This window comes from Dermacentor albipictus, chromosome 4 (assembly GCF_038994185.2).
Source record: "Dermacentor albipictus isolate Rhodes 1998 colony chromosome 4, USDA_Dalb.pri_finalv2, whole genome shotgun sequence".
Taxonomy (NCBI): Eukaryota; Metazoa; Arthropoda; class Arachnida; order Ixodida; family Ixodidae; genus Dermacentor; species Dermacentor albipictus.
The window spans coordinates 120256825-120277923 of NC_091824.1; the positions used below are offsets into that span (position 1 = coordinate 120256825).

Here is a 21099-nt window from a genome sequence, read left to right on the forward strand (position 1 = left end):
TTTTGCTTCTGTGGCGCGTTATAATTTTTTTTTTTTGCTCCATGCACACCTATCAGGTAGACAGACATTGTGTCTTCTCAAGAAAGAAATTCAGTTGCCGATTTACACATCTGGAGTCTGCGAAGCCTGAGAGTTTGCATGCTCTTTTTCAGCTCAATCCATGCTCTACTGTTCACAAAAAGTCTCCTACAAAACTTTGTGAGGCAGGACAAGTGCCCAGAGAGCTACTACCGCTCCGAGGGAGGTGGAAGCATCATCATTGGATTAGCCTGTGAGTAGACCAAAGTCTTGAGTGTGCTTGAGCGCATATTCCTTGGCAGTGTGAAGTCTTGCAGGAGTGTCAAAAGCCTCTCCCTATGTTTTGCTGTCACCAGCATATCATTACTTAGCACATAGCACCTTGATGTGATACTGCAACAAGGCACAACCGGCACTTATCTAAGTGTTGATGATACATTAGAAGTTGATAGAGAGTAATGTCTAGAAGATAGTACCTAAAGGCCTACTGCAACTAAATGTTCGGCCACATAAAAAGCCCAGTTTCAGATAACTTAGACATGCTGTAGCTCTGCTAACTTTACACTTGAAATAGAGTGGATGCATCACAAGACACTTGAAAACAAATCTGTGTTTTTCTACCAAAACTGAACAAAAAATGCCTCCATTACCACTTGCCAGAAGTGACGCATGACTTGGACCATAAAGAACCAGCGCCCGTGTCGTCTGCCTCCCTTGCTTGTGCCGTTCCTGTGTATCTGCAAACATAGCCAGTAATATGGGCAGAGCCCAAGCCACTTCAACCTGTCATGGAGGACTAATGGCCGATTTGGAATAATAACAGATTGGAACAGTTGTATGTTATACCGGCCCAGGTTCTGCAATTCTGCTAGCCATAAAGCTAGTACACCACAAGCTGCTCCGTGCACTGTACCCAAGCCATTGCACACCCACAATGTCCTTTGATTTGAAGCATTTTTGACTGAGTCAAGCAGGTTTTCTGTATCTCGCTGTCAATGTTGAACAAGCAGAGCCTAAGTGCGTTCTTTGTCCGCTCACAGATGAGGAGCACATTGAGGTGACCAAGTTAAGGGACCTTAGCTACCTTAGACAGAGAGGACAACTACCGCCATCTTTAGTAAAGGATGGCAAGTAGCTTAGGCTCGGCGCAAAATATGCCTAAGGTTTTGCCCGTTTCGCTCTGAGGTCATTGTGTTCTTGCATCGGTTGACAAAATCTTGCACAGGTAAGTGACTCAGCTCTTGAAATATAGCCTGTGCGGCTTCATCAACTGCAGCTTACGTGCTTTGTGCATGTTTGCTAGTCTGCATTGCACTTGCCCGCTGCGGCGCGGTGCACGCTTGCACCCTAAAAGCTGGAATCGGAAAGATGTGTTCTGCCATCCTTTGCACAGTGATGTGTACTGTACAGCCTTCACTCATGTTCGAGTATGTGTTGAAGCACTCGATGGCAACACGTCAGCATTCTTGCAACAGTTCAGATCACATGCACAACAATGAGAAAGTAGGCTGAAAGAGACACCCATCAACCAGCAAACATTGAGGAAACAGTGTGCCTGGAGGCCTAGGTGCAACTTAGAGATAAGTGTTCGTGTACAGTTCTCAGGTGCGAACCCAGGAATATTTTGTGGCAGGGGGAGGGTGAAAGGGGGATGAAGGGGCTGAGGCACCAACTTGACCGGGCACAGAAAGTAATAGGAAGGGGGGACAGTTGGTAGCCTGCATGGGAACACAAAAAAGTTCTAGCAGTGATAGCAAAGTCTTTTATTTCCTTTTATATGGTGGAGTGAAAGATGTTTCTTTGTGTTGACAATATGTAACAGATACATACATGTATGGTATACACATATGCAAGATTCTTTATTTGTAGCACTTGTTCGATGTATGCCTTTTAGATTTATGTTCGTAAGACTGAAATGCTTTGGTAGGAAAGAAAACATTTTTTTTCTTGTGTCATTGTGCTACTGAGGCACAGCTTACAGCATGAGGTATTTTCCACTTAGCGCATTGTTTATTCTACTTCACGTTTATTCCCAAAACTGTTGTTGTTGCACTACAGAAGCTTACAGATGTACCAAATTTCTTTGTAGGATACTGGCTGATCTTTTCACTATTTTAAATGCTGAACATATTGTCACAATATGCTCAAGAACTGAAGTTGTGCAGCCTTGTTAAACTGTCTAATACAAGGAATGTACTGATGTGATTGCTCCATTTCATTTGCTATTTGTTGTGCTGCTTCATTTTTTTGTATTTCTTAAACATGTTGATGTAACTACAGATTTAATAGGTTAAATGTATAAGAAAGGAAGAAGGAGGGCACCCATAATATTGCTCTGACTCTTTGAACGTTAGCCATAGTTTAAAAACAACTTCACAGTGCTGAATACTCACTCCAGCTTTATTGTTCCTGGTAATGGGTGTTTAACCCATTCAGGATGGTTAGAAAAGGTAAATTAAAAACTTGCAAGAAAGGCAGAATTTTTTCTGTATGCAAACGGTTCTGTTGATCATATAAAGCAAGTCCAAGCAAGAAGATTTTGTCAGGATAAAGTTTATTCCAAAACAAAATTTTTTTTTGCACTATAGTGATGGTGGCCTTCACTGCACAACACAACATGCTGCATCACAACATTGCTCTATTACAAGAAGCTAAGCTTTCTGAATCACCCCACTTCCTTTACTTTTCAACATTACTAAAAACGTTCACTCATCATGTGGATGATGCCATTTCGAAATAGATGGCTGGCGACAAAACAGAAAAAAAGAAATTATATCCACAGCTTCACTTTTCAACAGGCTTCTGGGCCACCTGGTGTAGTTTAAAACATGCACAGAGCAACGGGTGAGCTTATATTGTCTTGAGGGCTACATGAAAAATACAACAGTGTTGAATGACGTGGGCTTGCCATTTGTCTTGCAAGTACACACTCAAAGAGCTTAGCTCATCTTCCATGCACAAAGGGTCGAAGGTAATGCCTTTCTGCAGCGGGCCTCTGGAATGTGCTCACCTTGGGCTACGGGAGCAAGGAAGAGGACAGGGAGGCATTGCGGCTCAGAGAGACGGTGCTTGCCCAGCAGAGCCTGCTGCTGCTCCTAGTCCTGGTCAACCACTGCACAAGCGACAAGGCCATTTGCATACCATACAAGAAGGCCCTCTTCTCCTTCGTCAACTCTCAAGGTGTAGATACTGCTACCTACCCCAGGTCACTGTGTTGAAGCCATTATACTGCACGGCGTTTGGCGGTTTGTCACAACGTTTTGCCCTTGTTAGATGTGTGTAAGCACCAAACAGCGCAACTTGTGAGGCAGGAGGGAGGCACAGTTAGAGGTAGAGGTCAGATGTTATGCACCTGACGTTTGTAGGGGGAGGGCAGCTTCATGATCAGTACACTCAACAGCAGAATGGTGAACTGCAGCACCAATATCTTACTGCAATCAAACTGTTGCTGCTGAATGCAGATGCTTAGAATGCATTCATGCATCAGTGTCAAGAGGGACTCATGGACTCGCATTTTTAAACAGTCCTCCACTTGAACCATCCTCTCCACTCCTGGATTCAAAGGCAGCACTACCCCTAGATGCAATATCCTTGCACTGCAGTAATTCTTTGTAAGGCAATTCCTGGAATGAAGAGTTGCTTTAGTAAGACTCCTCCAATTCAGCACTTCTTTGTAGGTGCTGGTGTTGCATAACAAAGGCGTTACAATTTCACCTAGAGCAGAAGATTGACATAGTGGTGACACTAATAGCTAGTGCGCCATAACATGCAGTGAAACTCGCAACATTTCATTCAGGACCCATTTATAGAAAATATCCGCAGCTGCCTACGAACGGTCTGCTACTGCTTGCACCTATTCACTATCACACCTTTCTCTTTTTGCAGTGGGCATCACTAAATTTTTTGGCCTTGGTGCTGTTTTGTTATTGTCTCACACACCTTAGCTTGCACTGCGACTAATGCCTTGTAAGGCACTTCTGCTTTTAGCTAGCAGTCAACCTTTGTTGATGTCTTGGTTGCATGTACTGGTTAGGGTGCCAATTTTTCAGTTGTGAATGCAAGTTATATTTTTCCATTGACATGATGATATGATGATTATCATTATAAGAGAGCTTACACCACAGTAAGAACCAATTGTGATGCTGCCATTGCAGCTGGAAAGTTCAATCTCCGAAACATTTGTCACTTTAATAATAGTCCTATATCACCGAGGAACATATTGAAACACTGGTCACTCCTGTCAAAGGGCAATGCTGACGTTGACTCCCAGAAGTCTAGGGGGTAGCTAAAGTTTAAAAACATCTAATAACACCAGTGGCTAGCCTTCTCAACACCTCTTATCTGTTGCTGTCTCCTCACCATTCGTGTTACAATTTCTTGCAACATGGGGTACACTCAAGCATCTCCTGCTTAATCCTCAAGTCTTAACTTCAGTCAAAGGTTCACATTTATTGCTGTTTTACAAGATCACAGAAAACTGAAACCCAGTATGCTTTATGTGCAGATGCCGGAGGGAGTGTTGAAGCCATTCCTTCGTTCAAGCTAGATTACGGGAAACTCTATGACACGCTGTGTACTACCATGAACAACGACCAGACAACACTCCTTCTTTATCTCCTGCTTCATCGAAATGGAAACTTCAAGACCTATGTTATTTCCCGGTCAAACATTGAAATGCTAGTAAGTAGTCGGATAGTGTTATGTGGGGAAGTGCAATTAGGCATTCCCAGCTAGCGTCATGCTCTTGCATCACATTTGGTCGCTCAAATCTGTATTCCTTCTTAAAGCACTACATACTGTACTTTATTTGTTGCTGTGCAATTTGGCTGGTGTTTCATAGCAAAGCTGCAATTCTAACTGAATGTGGCAGTGAATGTTGGCTGCAAAACATTATTTCCGAATGTCAACAAACATTTATTGAGCATTTCATTGGCACTGGCATAATAAATCTTGAAGGGGATACTGTTCTTGCTAAAGGTGATGTGTAAGCCAAGTTGCTAAAACTTCATATAGTAGGGTGCATTGCAGTAAATCATGAAAGTTTCATTATTTGCACTTTTAGAGCTCTGTGGAGCATTCAGCAGTATGTTGTTGCAGAACTATCTGGTGTATTTAAACAAAACTTAGAAAGAAAACGTCTTTTAAGAGGAACATTCTGGAATTTTATGTGATTTGGAGGGTTCTGGTGATTGAAAATTGTCAAATTTATGCTAACTGGAGTCCTTCTCTATGCTTGCTGGGTGCTAAATGTTCATCATTTGTGAATTGGCATATCACAACAGAACCAGTCTATTTCCTGTCTGGCCTTTTTTCTTCTGTAAACATTTTTGACAACTGAAAAGCTCTATGCATTACTTTACCGATATTAAGCTTTGTGGGAATAAGTTGTGTTATGAGAAACAAGGGGAAGAAAATTCCAAGTTGTTGGTGTATTCACGGTGCCATGGAAAATTTTCAAAGTACTGTCAGAGCCTTTAAAATGATGTTCAAGCAGTCCGTTGAATAGCAGGATTGTTAATGTAAGCAAGCAAATCAAATTTTTAGGTTCACAAGTGGGTTAGATACTGGACGGGGTGGTCGCATACTGATGAAGGCAAAATGCAACAATGCTCATCTACTTAGATTTAGGTGCACATTAAAGAACATCATCTGGTCAGAATTAACCTGGAGTTTTGCACTACGGCGGGTCTCATATAAGATCGTGGTTTTGACACATAAAACATAAGAATTTGATTTAAATTTTTAAGTTGACAAATATTAATTTGAGAGTGTTAAATGTAAGCAAAAATTAGTTCCATGGGACCATTGCAACAGCTGTGGCTCAGTGCAGTGCTCGGAGGTGGTTTGAGGACTGCAAAAAGTTATACGGGAACAAGAAATGCACACCTCTTAGCCAAAACGCGACAAGAGAGTTGTCAGATGCCGTGGCCATTCCCTAAGATTTGAGTCGGGTTTCTGCTTGGTTGCACCAGTCATCTTTTCTTTTTTTTTTTGCCTAATCCTTTTCTGTATTATTTTTTTGCTAGACAATTAACTGTAGCATCAAGACTAACAGGTGGTGCTTACTTCAGAACTCTTTATTTTGCACAGATTGTCATACTGTGCATGTCCTCAGTAGATATACACCATAATTTCAAAGACCACGTTATGTTGCTCACAATACCATGTCCTCATTTATATAATTATTGGAGGTAATTACTGAATTAAGGTTTATATAAATGCCGCTTGCAGAAGATTGACAATATAGGCTGTCCTTAAGGAGAACATGAAGGATATGCATGGGAATCTGTTAGCAACTAAACAGAGGTCACCAAACTGTTGAACTTATTAGAGTAAATAATTTATCAGAATTTGTTTTAAAGAGTTTGTTTTCAAAGACAACTGAATTTCAAGGTCACAGTCCGGGAGGTGGCACAAGGCATTCAAGGAGGGCTAGAAGGACATCGCTGACGAACCCTATTCTGGGAGCCCAGAAACGACCAGGATCGACGAAAACGTGGATTGTGTGCGCAAAGTTTTGTGTTCCAATTGTCGATTGAGCATCCAACAAATTGCTGACACCTTACACATGTCCACATTTGCGGTACATGGGATAGTGACGGAGGACCTGCAAATGCGCAAAGTCTGCACAAAACTTGTTCTCAAAGTGTTGACGGAAGATCAGAAAGAACTTTGAATTTTGCGCTGTCAGGAATTGCTGGATTTGATTCAAAATGAGCCGGACTTTCTTTACTCTGCCGTAACCTGAGACAAATCCTGGATGTTCAAATACGACCCAGAATTGAAAAGGCAGAGCAATGAGTGGCACACAAAATCGTCCCCCTACCTCAAGAAAGCGAGAATGAGCAAGTCTCGCATCGAAACGATGCTCATTGTCTTCTTTGGTACCCGAGGAATCATCTATTTTGAATTTGTACTGTAGGGAGAAACTGTCAACTCAGCCTTTTACCTGGAGGTGCTCAAGAGATTGAAACGCCGGGTCACACGCGTGAGGGCTGTCATCAAAGACACGGTCAAGCTCCACCATGACAATGCCCCCAGCCACACGTTCTTCATCATTACCAACTTCCTGGCCGGCAGCAACACCCCAGTGGTCCCCCATCCCCCTTACAGTCCTGACTTGGCTCTGTGCGACTTTTTTTGTTTCCCCGACTGAAGAGAGCACTGAGAGGAAAGCATTGGGAGACTGTGGAAAACCTCCAAAAGCATGTTATAGTGTTCCTGAGAGATATTTACGTCGAGAACTTTCAGGGTGCTTTCCAGGGGTGGCAGACACGTCTCCGCAAGTGTATTGAGTTGCAGGGGGAGAGTGTTTTGAAGAATCTCAACTATTTGTACAGATCCGGTCAGTAAATCTATTTTTTCCAGAAAATGCACATTACTTTCATAATGGACCCTGTATAAACCTGGGACTTCCTTTGCAACAGCCTCTTGTGTTTACGGCACCTGTAATCTTGAATAATGGGCCTTTAAGGGTGTGCAGTGAATTAGGCTAAACTGAGAGACTGCTTCATGGCAGAGATGACATCATTGTGCAACATTGCAGATCTCAACATGTTTCAACATGTTTTACAGAAAGCCCTTGAAACTTTAAGTCCAAATTTCTTTTATTGTGACTACACTGTGACCCTAAGAGCCTTTCTACTATTGTACCTTGGCTTGATATTTTCCTTTAAGGCCACTTAAGATTTAGGCTTGCGAATCTTCCTGCCATTAATAAATGTGCCACAGTCGCAGTGCTGATAAGTCTCATCTGGATCATAGATGGATGTTTTCAGCCTCCTTGAGCACATAGTGGTTTTAAATGCGGCCATGGCAATAGAGAATACTTTGGCTGTCCACTATGCAATGGCATCTTTTCCCTGACAAACCTTTCCACCAAAGAATTTTGTCGCAGTCAGTACATTTCCAGTTCTTAGTCTTTCTAGTTGTAGTTTCATTGTCACAATCTTACATGGAATACATAGAATACCTTTTTTTTTTCGTGTGAAGTCGCTTGTTCTTGAAACTCATGACTAACATACACCATTTTGTATTTCAGATGATACCTATTCTGAAGATTCTGTATGAGGCACATGAGAGGACATCTCACCACATCTACATGTCCCTTATTGTGCTGTTGATACTTAGCGAGGATGATCTTTTCAATGAAGCTGTGCACGACATCGTAAGAATTTCATGGCATCTTTTTAACATACCTTGTGGGTAGGATACTAAGAGATGATAAGACATTGGCATACATGTGGGTAGTACAAAGAGGCAATGCCTTCCTCACCTCCCACTCCCCAAGCTTTGTGAAGGATGTGCGGATTTTCTTCATTCCATCTTGTTCTTATCATGCATAAACTCACAATGGAAGAGACAGGTAAATGGAAGAGTGTCACCTGTGTTATGCGGAAGGGCATAGAATATTGAGTGCAAGTTTGAGTTTGAGTGCTTTCATTTCTGAGGAAATATTCCGTACTATTCTATTCGTGATGCTTGGCAACTTTTCAGTAAACTGCGGTGGGGCTTATATGTTCTAATGCTGAAGGGTTGCAGGGTGAGTAGGGGAGAGGGGTGCTGCCAGTATGTTGGGCCCCCTCTAATTTTTATGCCCCTGTGCACACGAATGAGCAAGAAGGTTGAAACTGCACCAGAACACTCTATTCATAGTCTGTCATATCTATTGCAATTTCATGTACTGGGCAATTAAGCACAATTTTTTTCTTACTGCATTACTTAGAAATGTGTCGATGGCTGTTGACACATACACATACATTTCATTATGTTAGTAAGGCTGCTTGAAGGCGAACTGCTGCAAAATTTTGTACCACATAAAATTACATCTTTTAGATATTGTATATATAAAGCAGCCTCTGTGCAAAATTTTACGTGTTAAATACAAGCGGATGTATCACTGAAATCTTGTATAAGTAAATGTTCTGGATACCAAACCACAACGCCAAAACAGAATAATGCTGCCATTACTGCTCACTAGAAATTACGAACGACCCAGAACATTGAGAGCTCCTCGGCATGACTTCAGAGATCAGGTGCAACTACGGTGCTCTGAAGGTCGTAGAGGCCATGTGTCCTGGGATCTGCGACATATCCGTTCACTGCAAGGGTCATGCATCGTCCCCTTAGGATCTATTTAAAGGCTGTTAATAAGAAAATTAGGCAATTACCTTTGGGTTTGCCGAGGTTGCTTCAAGAGTACGTAATATTCGTTTATAACCAGTTTAGCCAAAGTGAAATTTCTTGCTTTTGGCCTTCAAAATACATGTATACATGAAATACTTCTTAGAGTTTACAGGATCTCTTTTCTAGCTTGAAGTAGTGAATAAGATGCAGCAATCTCTATGTTCCAGGCCGTGAAGAACATCTCGTGGTACACAGAAAGGTCATTGTCCGAGATTTCACTTGGAGGACTGCTGATTCTGGTTGTCATAAGAACCATACACTTCAACATGACACGTATGAGGGTAAGCAGTTTCTTCACAGTTTGTATGTTTGCCAGAACACTGGTGTTTTGTAATGCATTCTTTCGTAAGCTTGTTAGAAATTTTCCATTGAAGTGTGCAAAAGATTTGTTTGAAAAGAAAGAATGAAAATTAATAAACAGGCCTGTTTAAAGCAAGTTCGTTTATTGTATAAACAGCATGCGTATGTAGAACTAAAATTACTTGTTTTGAAAATTCATTCAGAATTGTTTCTGTATGCTTTCTTTGTCTCCAGGACAAATACTTGCATACAAATTGCCTTGCTGCCTTAGCGAATATGTCCAGTCACTTCAAGAATTTGCATCCGTATGTTTGCCAGAGGTTTGTCAGGTGCGTAATTTCTGTGGGAAATGCTTTCTTTTGACCTTACCTACATTTGTTTTTAATTGCATGCACTTGTACAATCCTTTACTGCCAATTTTTGTTCTTTCTTAGCCTGTTTGAAACACTGGCTAAAAGGCTATCAAAAGTAATGGACCAAATTCAGAACAACCCAGACTTGAAGCCAAGTGAGGATGACTTTTCAACAGACCTTGTAAGTGCCTCTTTGTGTTAGGTTACTTTTTCCCAATCATCATCATTGTCATTTATTTTACCTTTAAGCACCCTAACTGGGATATCAGAAAGAAAAGAAAGGGGGGGGGAGCAGTGAATAAAACAAAATACAAAAGTGTTCACTTCTTTTTGAACAAGCATAAGTAGTGTTAGAAATGTAGAGTAATGAACAAGTGAATAGCAACAACAGCATTTCAACAGTCATTTTTCATAATTGTAGAGTGCAAAAGAGCAAAAGCATAAATAAGTAAATGCAAAAAGAGTATTAGGCACAGCTAGTAAGATAAATACATGTAGCTATCAGTTTCCAGTATTTTTTAGTATCAAGCCCGATGACAATTGGTTCTCTTGTTGTTTTTCTTATTACAAAAAATATTTCAATTCTAATCATTTTGGTGGAGTAGGTAACCTGCGTAAAGTTCAGCCCTGAGCTGCATTGGAAAAAAGATCAAAGTTTATCCAAAGTTCCAAGTTCCAGGGGAAAAAATCAAAAACCCTTTTTTAAATAAAGATAGTTGAACGCGAATCTTTCCCCCAGTACAAACTGAATCAGACATAGTTCGAAGGCAATGACCACGCAATGAACCCAAGAAATGCTAAGCAACGCAATGCTATGCATATGTGATTTGAGTGCTTGTTTAGGATCATATCTTTTGAATATTGAAGTTAATGAAGACCCATTTTATTAGATCATGTAGCCATTGATTACACGCACTCACTCACACTTTCACGGATGACTGAGCACTTGCACAGTATTGCCTTGTCATCTCTGTGGTAGATGGTCAAAGGCTCTTATTGTAACGTGACACAGCCTGCTTGCAAATGGGAAATCACTGCAGGAATGGTGTTGTGTCATGGGTCTCTGTGGCGTCTTCAGTTTCAACGATTAGTGATCTAGCATAAAACTCTCAATCCGGTTGCCATGCTCTTTCGCCACATCAAGGTTAGTCACCGCGCATGAGAATCAGCATACTATGTGGCTTTAAGGTCTTCATCGTTTCTGCCTGGAATGTTTCTGCCTCACAACAAGACATGTTCGGTCTGATGTACACACTGACGATCACAAGATCAGTGGGCGTCTCGAGTGCGCAAGCGTCTCCCACATGGCTTCTTCATGTTGTTGCCGATACATGGGATCGGCCTTACGGGCACGATTGCGCTCGCGCTTACGTTTGCATAAGACAGCCTCTTCTGCCGTGTGCTGCACCCACGGCCTAACCATAGTGACGGTAATGATGACGCCCATGATGATGCCCGTAGTGCAGTGCAGATATATACAGTTCACCTGTGTAGCATGGTGCTAAACCATCTTTCTGTAAGAAAGGGGCTTTGATTTTCTTTTTACAGATCCTAAGACGAGCTCCTGTTCACGCGCACTTGCTGTCTGCAATAAGCATCGAAGCTCAGTTAATTGCGACTGGGGTGGTGTCATGCCCAGCAGACACAACTTGCTCTTCCAGTGAACTTTGTGTGCATGTGCTACTCTTGCTTAGCTCTCATCACTTTACGCCGTTATCAGACACTGACTGGCCAGCCAGTCAACGCTGGTGCGGTACTGCGAATGTAAACTGTAGTGTTCTACGCAGATGTGTAAGTTGGCTTTCCTGCAGTGTGTTTTTGCTGCTCACGGATGAATCGGTGATACATGGAAAGCTTCCCTTTAAAAGATCCAAGTTATCCAGGGTGAAAGAAAAAGCAATTGTAGAGGATTTTACCACACCTTCAGCCCCTTTTACTCGAGCAGCAGTTTGACGCATGCTACGAGCATTCAGAAATTAATGTGCAAACGTCTTCGAAGTATGCAACTTGCCCCAAACAGTATTTTTTATGTTACATACATCATCCGTGAAGTATGCATACTAGCAATGGAAAGATAGGTGGAGAGGGACCAGATCTTTAAAAGAGGCAAGCAGCTTGAGTCACAAAATGTTTTGCAAAAGATTGCATTGGTATCATGTGCCTCTGATCTGATGCCTTCCCATCTGGTACACTTCCTTAGGCAGTTTGCCTGGCTGATACCTAGGATATGACAATTTTCTATTGATGTCGCATGGGTGCTTTCGATTGTGATCGAGGACTTGCCATGGTGGCTTAGCAGCTATGGTGGCCCAGCCGTGGTAGCCGAATTTGATGGAGGTGAACCGCAAATATGCTCATGTTCCGTGCATTAGGGGCATGCATGTTAAAGATCCCCTGGTGGTCGAAATTAATCCGGAGTCCCCCACTATGGCGTGCCTCATAATCAAATCATGGTTTTGGCACCTAAAACCACAGGACTCATTCATTCATTGCGATCAAGCTCTGTTGGGATCAGATTTCTCAACTGCAATGGGCTTCCCTCCCACAGCTTGTGCGAAATAGCCTATCGCGGTTACTAAGCCTGCTCAGCGTGTTGATGCCATCGTTTCTAGGGTTACAACAGCTTCCAGGAGGTGGAACTTGGCTTGCTACTTGCTTGGCTTGGTTGATGACATTGTTTGCATAGTTACAACACCTTCCATGTCGTTGTCAAGATAATTAGGAGATTATTAAAGTGGCTGTAAAATGTGATGTCATAGTTATTTTGGTAGTACTCGCAAGGTCATGCTAATGCCAATTGCACATTATGTGTTTAACCAATGATCTAGTGCCACAGATCACTGTCACATCTGTCGTAAAAAATGAACAAAATTGCCGCGTTGGGCTTATCCTATTGGTACCACCCAACAAGCTTTACTAAGTGCATAGCAGAGTCCCGTTAGAGGCCCCATAGGCTAGTGAACTGAATATCCAGTTATGGTTTTCCATGTGTGCTACAGCTTCAGGACCTGTCCATCCTGGAAGAGGTACTTCGTATGATACTAGAGATCATCAACTCTTGCCTGTCCAACCAGCTGCAGAGCAACCCAAACCTGCTCTACTCCCTGCTGTACAAACGGCACATCTTCGAGCCGTTCCGTCTGCACCCCACATTTCAGGATGTGGTCCAGAATTTGGACACGGTGAGCAACTAATTTTTTTATGCATTGAACAATGTTCATGAGATGCGACCTGTACTGGCTCAGTACTGAGGCATGCCACCTGAGCGTACCGTCTTGCCAGTATTGTCTGTATGAGTATTATTTCATTGCTGGTATGCAATTGTTTGCAAGTTCTGGCTTAGCTCCACTCATGAACTTAAATCTTTTCCAATGAAGAAATGCATACATTCAGATTCTGTCTAATACAAACAGTGGCATCGACTACTCAAAGAAGGATCCCGTGTCAGAAATTAACATTAACAGATCTCGTACGTAGACACCATGATTAATTCTCAGTTTATCGCCCCAAACAATACTAAGTTATTTGATAGAAAATTAAAAGGAAAGTTCTTGTTTGCTAAAGGTGTGTGTCATGATTTTACAGGGTGTGTCCAGAAAGTAACACAATTATCTTTTTTGCGCTGTTATTGGACGTGCCATGATTGGATTAGTTGGGTTAGGTGAGGGGATTCTTAGCTTTTCATCATTGCCTAGCGCAGTCTGCTCTAAGCTCTGGGAGCATCAGGATCGCTGTATCCGACAACCTCCTGATAGTGTTCTGTCATGACATGCAATGGCAACCGTGCGCAAACAAAGGTACGCAATCAAGTTCTGTGCTAAACTCAATAAGAGTCTTGCCGATACCGACCAAATGATTCAGCAAGCCTACGGGAATTCTACTTTGTCATATTCTCAAGTTTCAAAGTGGTTGAAAGCATTTAAACGGGGCCGAGAAGACGTGGATGATAAATCCTGCTCTGGACATTCATCAACAAGCAAAAGTGAAGAAAATGTGTCTCGTGTTCGTGATCTTTTGAACACCGACCATCAAATGAGTGTGCAGATGATAGCACGGACTCTCAATATAGGAAAAACCACCATGCGCAACATCGTAAGTGACAATTTGAACATGCAGAAGGTGCGCGTCAAGCTGGTCCCCAAACTGTTGACTGAAGACCACAAGAATAACCGAATGGTGACTGTGAGCAAACTTTTAGAATGCTTGCACACTGAACCTTATTTTTTTTTATGGTTTCATTACCGGCGATGAAACGTGTATTTGAGTATGATCCTGAGACAAAGCACCAGAGTTCCGAATGGCACACCTTGGAGTTCCCTCGCCCCAAGTAGACAAGAATGACCACGTCGGAAGTGAAAACAATGCTAGTTGTCTTTTTTTTTTTGACACCAAGGATGTGGTTTGCAAAAAATTTGTACCCCAAGGGCCGACAGTCAACGCTGCCTACTATGTGGATGTGCTCGAGAGATTGAGAAAAGGGGTCCTCCGAGCGCGAAAGGATATTGCCGACACCTGGCAGTTGCACCATGACGGCTCTCCCAGCCACACTTCTCTGCGCGTATGGGAGTTCCTGGCCAAGCGCAACTTGGTGACACTACCCCGGCCCCCCTATAGTTCCGACCTGGCTCTGGCGGACTTTTTTCTCTTTCCGAGAATCAACAGCACCCTGAAAGGAGTCCGTTTTGGGACCATTGAAGCCATCCAGACTGCCGTGACAAAGGCTTTAAAAGAGGTTCCCGTCGGTGCCTTCCACGATGCGTACAGTGCATGGCAGAGTCGCTGGCAAAAATGTTCAGATGCCAGAGGAGACTACTTTGAAGAATTACCGTACCTACTCGAATCTAACGTGCACTTTGTTTCCTATAAAACGAGTCCAAAAATTGCATGCGCATTATAATCAAGTACCACCCTAAATCTGTGTTACCATATCGCCATCGGCATTTAAAAATGGCCACCTCGTAAGCGCTTCGGGCCTAGCTACTGTAGCTTCCTCCATGTGCTGCAGTACATGTGCTTAGGCAATACTTCCTTTGACTTAGGTGAGTGCACTGTCCGTCTTCCTGTTTTCTGCGTTTGCTCTATCAGCATGGAAGTACCGACTGCAAAGACATGCCGAGTTCATCATGATGCCGTAATTACAAGGAAAGTGATTACATGTGCGGAGACGGATGGAAATTAGGCCACATCACGGGCGTTCGGAGTTCCCAAAACTTGCATACCGGGATGGCGCAAACAGGAGAGGTGTTTTAAACTGGCAGCTGCTACATACGGCACGGCTGCACACCCCCATCTTGAAAGTGATCTGTGATGGAGACAAAAGTCTACGTACCTAAGCGCACCACACTGTGTTCTCGTCGCTTAGTTCGTGTTGAAGCGAGAGGCCGCACTAAGGTCAATTTCCTCGCTCCTGCTACCGCACTTCCTCGCTCCAACGTTTTGATAAAGAGTTTCTGCAGTCATTGATAAGATTTGTTCATGTGCGCTTTTGTGCTCATGACACCGTGCCTGTTAATTTAGCTAGTAAACGAATGTTTAAATGTTCATACAGCCGATAAAAATACTATCCTTTTCGTATAGCTGTCTGCTAATTTGCTATCGTAATCGATGCTTCACCTTTCAGACGATACTGTGACTTTTTTATTTGTCGCGACTTTAGTGTATTGGGAGCAAATCTTTGTGTTTTCCGAATGAGAGAAAGTTGAATTTCTGTATGAAAGAATGAGGTGCACAGTACTGTAAAGGACTGCTCTTTTCTTTAGGTCACACGGGTACGCATTACAATCGAGAGCATTTTTTTTTTCCTTTTTCTGGTCGCGGAAAATGGAGAGGTGTTACAATCAAGGGTGCATTAGAATAGAGTAAATATGGTATGAATGTTTATGCCGATATCTTGAATAAATGTTTTTCTTTCTACGGATAAAATTGCATTACTTTCCAGACATACCCTATATGTCATGGTTCATACAGAACACAAGTTTATTCACTGACACTACTTTGTCAATCGGTATGCAGAACTAATATACTAATAATATGCCGGTTTGTTGGAGCTTGCATCTGGCATGTATATAATGTTTTACACACCAAATGTTTCTTTTTATGTAGAAAGCTTTCTTTATCTAAAAAAAAGCCGATATCTAGGGCCCTGCCGTATTTATTTATATGCTACCTGGTTAAGCAGACATTAGCAGCATGACACATTTAAATGATAACTTTGCTAATTAAAATATGCTAATAACTTCTTAATTAATAACTTTAGGGCTCGTGTAGTTACAATATTGAAGCCGAGGAGTGGTGATGTCACGTCTGCTTAGCAGAAATCCTTAGACTAGCACCACTTCCGAAATGTGCAGCCTTAAAATGTGCAACTAATTATGTTGGCGTTCCAGTTAAATATTTTCCAAAAGAATGCGTTTAACAGTTCTGGGCAGTCCGAGTTAAAATTCCAAGGAATGTTTAGCACATTTTGGGCATGGATATCTTGAAAATGGTGCTAGTGTTAGAATTTCAGCTAAGCAGACATGACTACAGTACTCTTTGGCTTCACTTTTGCAATTACAGCATGTGACCCAAAGTTGGTAATTAAAAATGTAATTAGCACATTTTAGTGGATTAGCAAAAATACCATAAGACTTATTTCTCTAATAAGGATGCAAAATGGTGCAAAAGACTAATGTGATAGGCACTTTAATTCAAGCACTTGTGCAAGAAACGTGATAGCATCCCAACTTTCAGCTTTTCGAAATAGTGGAACTTGCATGGGTGCATTTGCTAGAACACGGTTGCAGGCTATACAGAACCAAATGAACAGGCCTGTGTTGTTGCCAAATCTTAACAGTATATTAGTCCCTCGCGGCTCCCTCAATGAGAGAGGTAGACGTAAGTGTAAGGCGGCAAACAGTCGCAACTAAATGGAATTAAATGTGTTCTCAATGCAGTGGGCACTGTGGGCTTTTGAAAACAAATCACAGTACTCCTGCACACCTTCGGTCACAGTCTGTTCAATTTCATGCACAATATCTAAAGACTTCAGAAACACATCGGTCCACATCACATAAATAAATGCACATGTGAGGCTGGAAAACTTTGTTTTAAAAACTTTTCACTCTCTTTACTTCCAAACTTTTGTGAACTGCATGAGCCGGTTCAAACCAGTTCAGTTCTGTTTTTGCTCGAGAGCCGAGCCTGAACTGAACTGGAAAATATGCAGAAGTTGGAACCTAAACCTGAAATGAACCCAGAAAGCTGGTTGGTTCAACACCCTAACTGTGACAGCAAGGGATACATAGAAACATTAAATATATCTGCACCTAGAAACATTAAATATATCTGCACCTCTCTGCACCATACTTCCCTCGATAAACATTGATCATCGCCTTTGCCCTCGTGACATTGCTGCATCAAATTCTCATGGCAGACATCTGTACAAGCTGGTGTTTGCATTTCCGTATAGCTTATGATCAGCGTAGTGCATAAACATAAACATTGTTTGTTGCATGTTAAAACTCATGAAAATATTCGATTGTATGCATCACCTTTAGATGTATAACATTTAATTAACTGCTTCACATAGATTCCAATAAATGTATTGAATGTGCATAATTTTTTCATATATAGATAGTGTTGTTCAGCATTTCTCACTAGCATTTGGAGAGTGCTAGCTTCTTCATTCCAATATGAATATTACTTTTTAAGTTGAAAGTGAAGTAGCTTCTTGTAAAAAGTGCACTATACAATAGAACCTCATTCATATGTTTTGAAGAAAAAGATACTAACCAGGAAAACGCATGATCCAAGGTCACTAAAAGATTTGGCAGGTTCAAGTGTGGTTGACACCTACGTAATGCGAAGCATTGCGCGAATCATTGCAGCATGAGACACCGACATGCACCGCTCTGTGGGGCCCGAGCGGGCGGTGACATGCACTGTTGTTTTGTGGCTTCGGCAAGCTTACCTTCGTACTTCTAGAATTCAGCCTGGGTCAGCAGCTTCTTCGGGCGTAGCATTTTGGCTAGAAGTTTTATCGTGCCCATTTGGCAAGGATTGTCGCTGCATCGAACACGAACATGCATCGAGCTGGTGGCACCTGACTGGTTCAGGACGCGCGTTGTCATTTTAAGACTGTGATGGCTAACCGAAATGAAATTGAGCTGGTAGGCAGTGCTGAATACAATTCCACAATGTCACCAGAGTGAAACACGATGCTCACTTCATGCAGCCTGCAGCAGGAATGGCACCACGTTTCGGTTATCACCTATTAAAAGTGTGCAGTACATTCCTTACGTCACAAGTGCTGCGAAAGAGATGGGTGAACATGCTTATCACAATAGGGTTGGTGGGGATATTTGTGAAGGGTGATGTGTGACAACCCACGAGGAGATTTGCTGGCACCGGAAGAGAAATCCGAGTGCGTGGTAGCAATATCACAAGAAACGGGTGGGTGAGTACTGAGGGGAAGCTGCCATTGCAGGCACTTATGCTCTCAATCGTGCGGGCCTCTTGCCTTTTCTTGTTCATATGGCATCCAGAGGCTAGAAAATATGTCTTGCGAATGCAATTTTGCAACATACTGAACGTTGGGGCTGAAATATCGTGTTTTCCGGGAACATATTAACGAGTAAAGAAAGAAGCATAACTGAACTGTAATGTTCTTCTATTATTTGTAATTATTAGTGCTTGTATATTACGTGTTATACATTTTTGTTTTGTGCTGGAATTATTTTAACACTGTGTAATTCCTCATCTATTTATGTGCTCATCGAAGTCTACATCACGGCTGTTTGTGTGTATTTGTGACTTTGTTTACGAATTCATTGTGGTGCAACTTGCATTTGACTTTTATACTGTTATGTTCATGGGCGTGTAGGACTGTGGTCTGGATTTCTCACCATATGAAGCAATTTCTTTTCATTTTCCTACGTATATACATTTTTATGTTGTTGTTTCCGCTATGAGAAAAGGAGTAGCCATCACCATTATAAGGTGATTACGTCTCTTTCTTATATTTTCATTTCAATAAAAAGAAAGCATAACTGTATTGGGTCATTTCTTGGATTCTCAAGCATGAACGTTGCCACCGGGAAATTGTACAAAGTGGGATTGTATCAATCAGGTTCTACTGCATTCATTTTGAAAGTAACATCTTCAAAACAAAAGGAACATGCTGGCTTGATTTTTGTTTGCTTCCAAATGGATTGTTCAGCGTATCCTAATTGTGCGCTACGGCTGTTCCTGTTTACAGAAAAAATAATAGTAGATTGCTTTTATGAAACAATTGCTCTTCCAAGCTTTCTTTATTAAGCTGCTTGATTGCTAGTGGCAGGAATAGTTCATAACACAAAGTGAGTAACAAGATAGCTATCAGTAAATTTTATTTTATCGTGTGTCTACATTAGAGCGACAGAAAGCTGAGCTAGTTGGTAAGGATTCATTATGCAAAAAAAGAGAGGTGAGGCGTGCAGACAGGACACAAGAGAAGAGAAGTGGACAACACGAACGTTCGTGTTGTCCACTTCTCTTGTGTCCTGTCTGCACGTCTCACCTCTCTCTTTTTTTTTGCATAATGTCTACATTAAATTATTTCAGTGTTACCTGCTGTTCCACATTATCTTTCATCTCATCAGGTTCTCTCGTATTTCTCATCACGCCTTGAATCACCCGACAAGCATTTTTCTGTGAGTGAAGTGATGGATTCCATTAAAGAAGCAGCCCTACATTGGCCCACAGATAGGCTTAAGGTACAGTGCAACTTTTTTTTTCTTCTCCACTACATCTGCAGCTCTCTTTCTGCCCTGTGTTTCTACTTTTTATTATGTACAGTGCTATGCTCGGAGGGACCACAATATGTCTCTGTTTTGTTTACATGTTTTCATAATTGTCTACCTGTGGCAGCAAATTTTACTGTTACTTTATGTGTTAGCGTGTTACAGACATTGTAGCGCTAGGTGGAAAACAGCAATTTCAGTGACAGCATATGACACCTTTACACTTCAATCATCCATTCATCTTTATCTTCCTTTAAGGGTTTAAGGGAGAACAGATGAAAAAATTCTGTTTCCCTCAATATTCTTGTCAAAGGCAAGAGGGTTACCCAGCACTGATTATAGCTGAAAATAAATTATGGCATTGTGCTGGGCAAGTGTCTTGTGACTAAAGAGTAGTTAACGCTGTGTAAGAAGGCAGGAACTCCTCTTGACTGGCTGAGGCATTTTGAAACATTATATGCAATGTGCTAAACTTGTGCAGTCATGATCATCCGAGCCAAATACTATTCATGAAACTATCATAACAGGGAAGGTCGATTCAAGCAGGAGCTTGTGCTTCACAGCGGCACCTTCCCTGGCTTCTTCACTTATCTCTAGTGATGTCCTCATTGGCACAGTCATGTAATTAACTAATATTAAGGGCCTGCATTATTCTCTTCCCAATAGTGACTTGCTCAATTTAGCGTGTGTCTTTGTATTCCCATTCTTTCATCTGCTTCAAGATGCTTGAAGACTGCACCAGCTGGCCTATACCTTGTTTCATTAATGGCAGGCAACACTACGAAGGCTGGAAGCAACTCTCTCACTGTTTGCATTCAAAAGCTTAAAATAGTGTGCCACATATGAGTGCAATACTGTGGACTCTCATTAAATGAAACTTCAAAGGACAATAAAAATAAGTTTTGTTTTCCAGGAGTTTCATTTACCGGGAGATAGAGCTCAGGGGCATTGAAAGACCTTTAAAAAAAAAGTGCCGAACACCTTATTGAAAACTGCAGATAATAAGTATAGCAGATATGATTACAAACCTTCTTTTTACCAAGTTCTGCTTGCTTGAGGCCGCTAACTAGAGCTAGCAGCACAAGACGTAATCACAAAAGAAAAAAAAGAGCCATTTTCTAAAAAAAAAGGTAGTTCTCCTAGTGAAGCAGCCACTCTCAAAGTCATCGATAACTTCAGTCTTTGTCTCCAGCAAGAGTATCGTGCGGTTGCTTCTGTGTCGCCATCGGAAATGCGAGCCAAACTCACAGCTCACCAACATTGCAATCACTAAAAAACCACAGTAGGCCACAACAACAGTAGAGCGACACTAACCAGGGTGGGGTGGCTAAACATAGCACCAACATAAGCCATCAAAGGCTGCCTTCGTGATAACATAGATAATTGGCGAGAAAACCTGAAAAGAAAAGGTGAAAGCAGTCATGCTTGTAGTTATGCTGCTGAGATTGGCTGCTCAGCTTCATTTTCAGTAACATATTTAG

At 41.8% G+C, this 21099-nt stretch overlaps 1 protein-coding gene across 1 annotated transcript in view; it reads left to right on the forward strand.

Annotated features, from left to right (window-relative positions):
• LOC135916037 (dymeclin) overlaps positions 1-21099 on the forward strand; it is a 33561-nt gene that overhangs the window by 10351 nt on the left and 2111 nt on the right. The window contains exons 7-15 of the mRNA XM_065449244.1: positions 153-271; positions 3007-3198; positions 4523-4698; positions 8060-8185; positions 9372-9485; positions 9739-9833; positions 9939-10038; positions 12857-13039; positions 19478-19591. Coding sequence (XP_065305316.1) covers positions 153-271; positions 3007-3198; positions 4523-4698; positions 8060-8185; positions 9372-9485; positions 9739-9833; positions 9939-10038; positions 12857-13039; positions 19478-19591 — 1219 coding nt within the window. The remainder of the gene's footprint in view (positions 1-152; positions 272-3006; positions 3199-4522; positions 4699-8059; positions 8186-9371; positions 9486-9738; positions 9834-9938; positions 10039-12856; positions 13040-19477; positions 19592-21099) is intronic.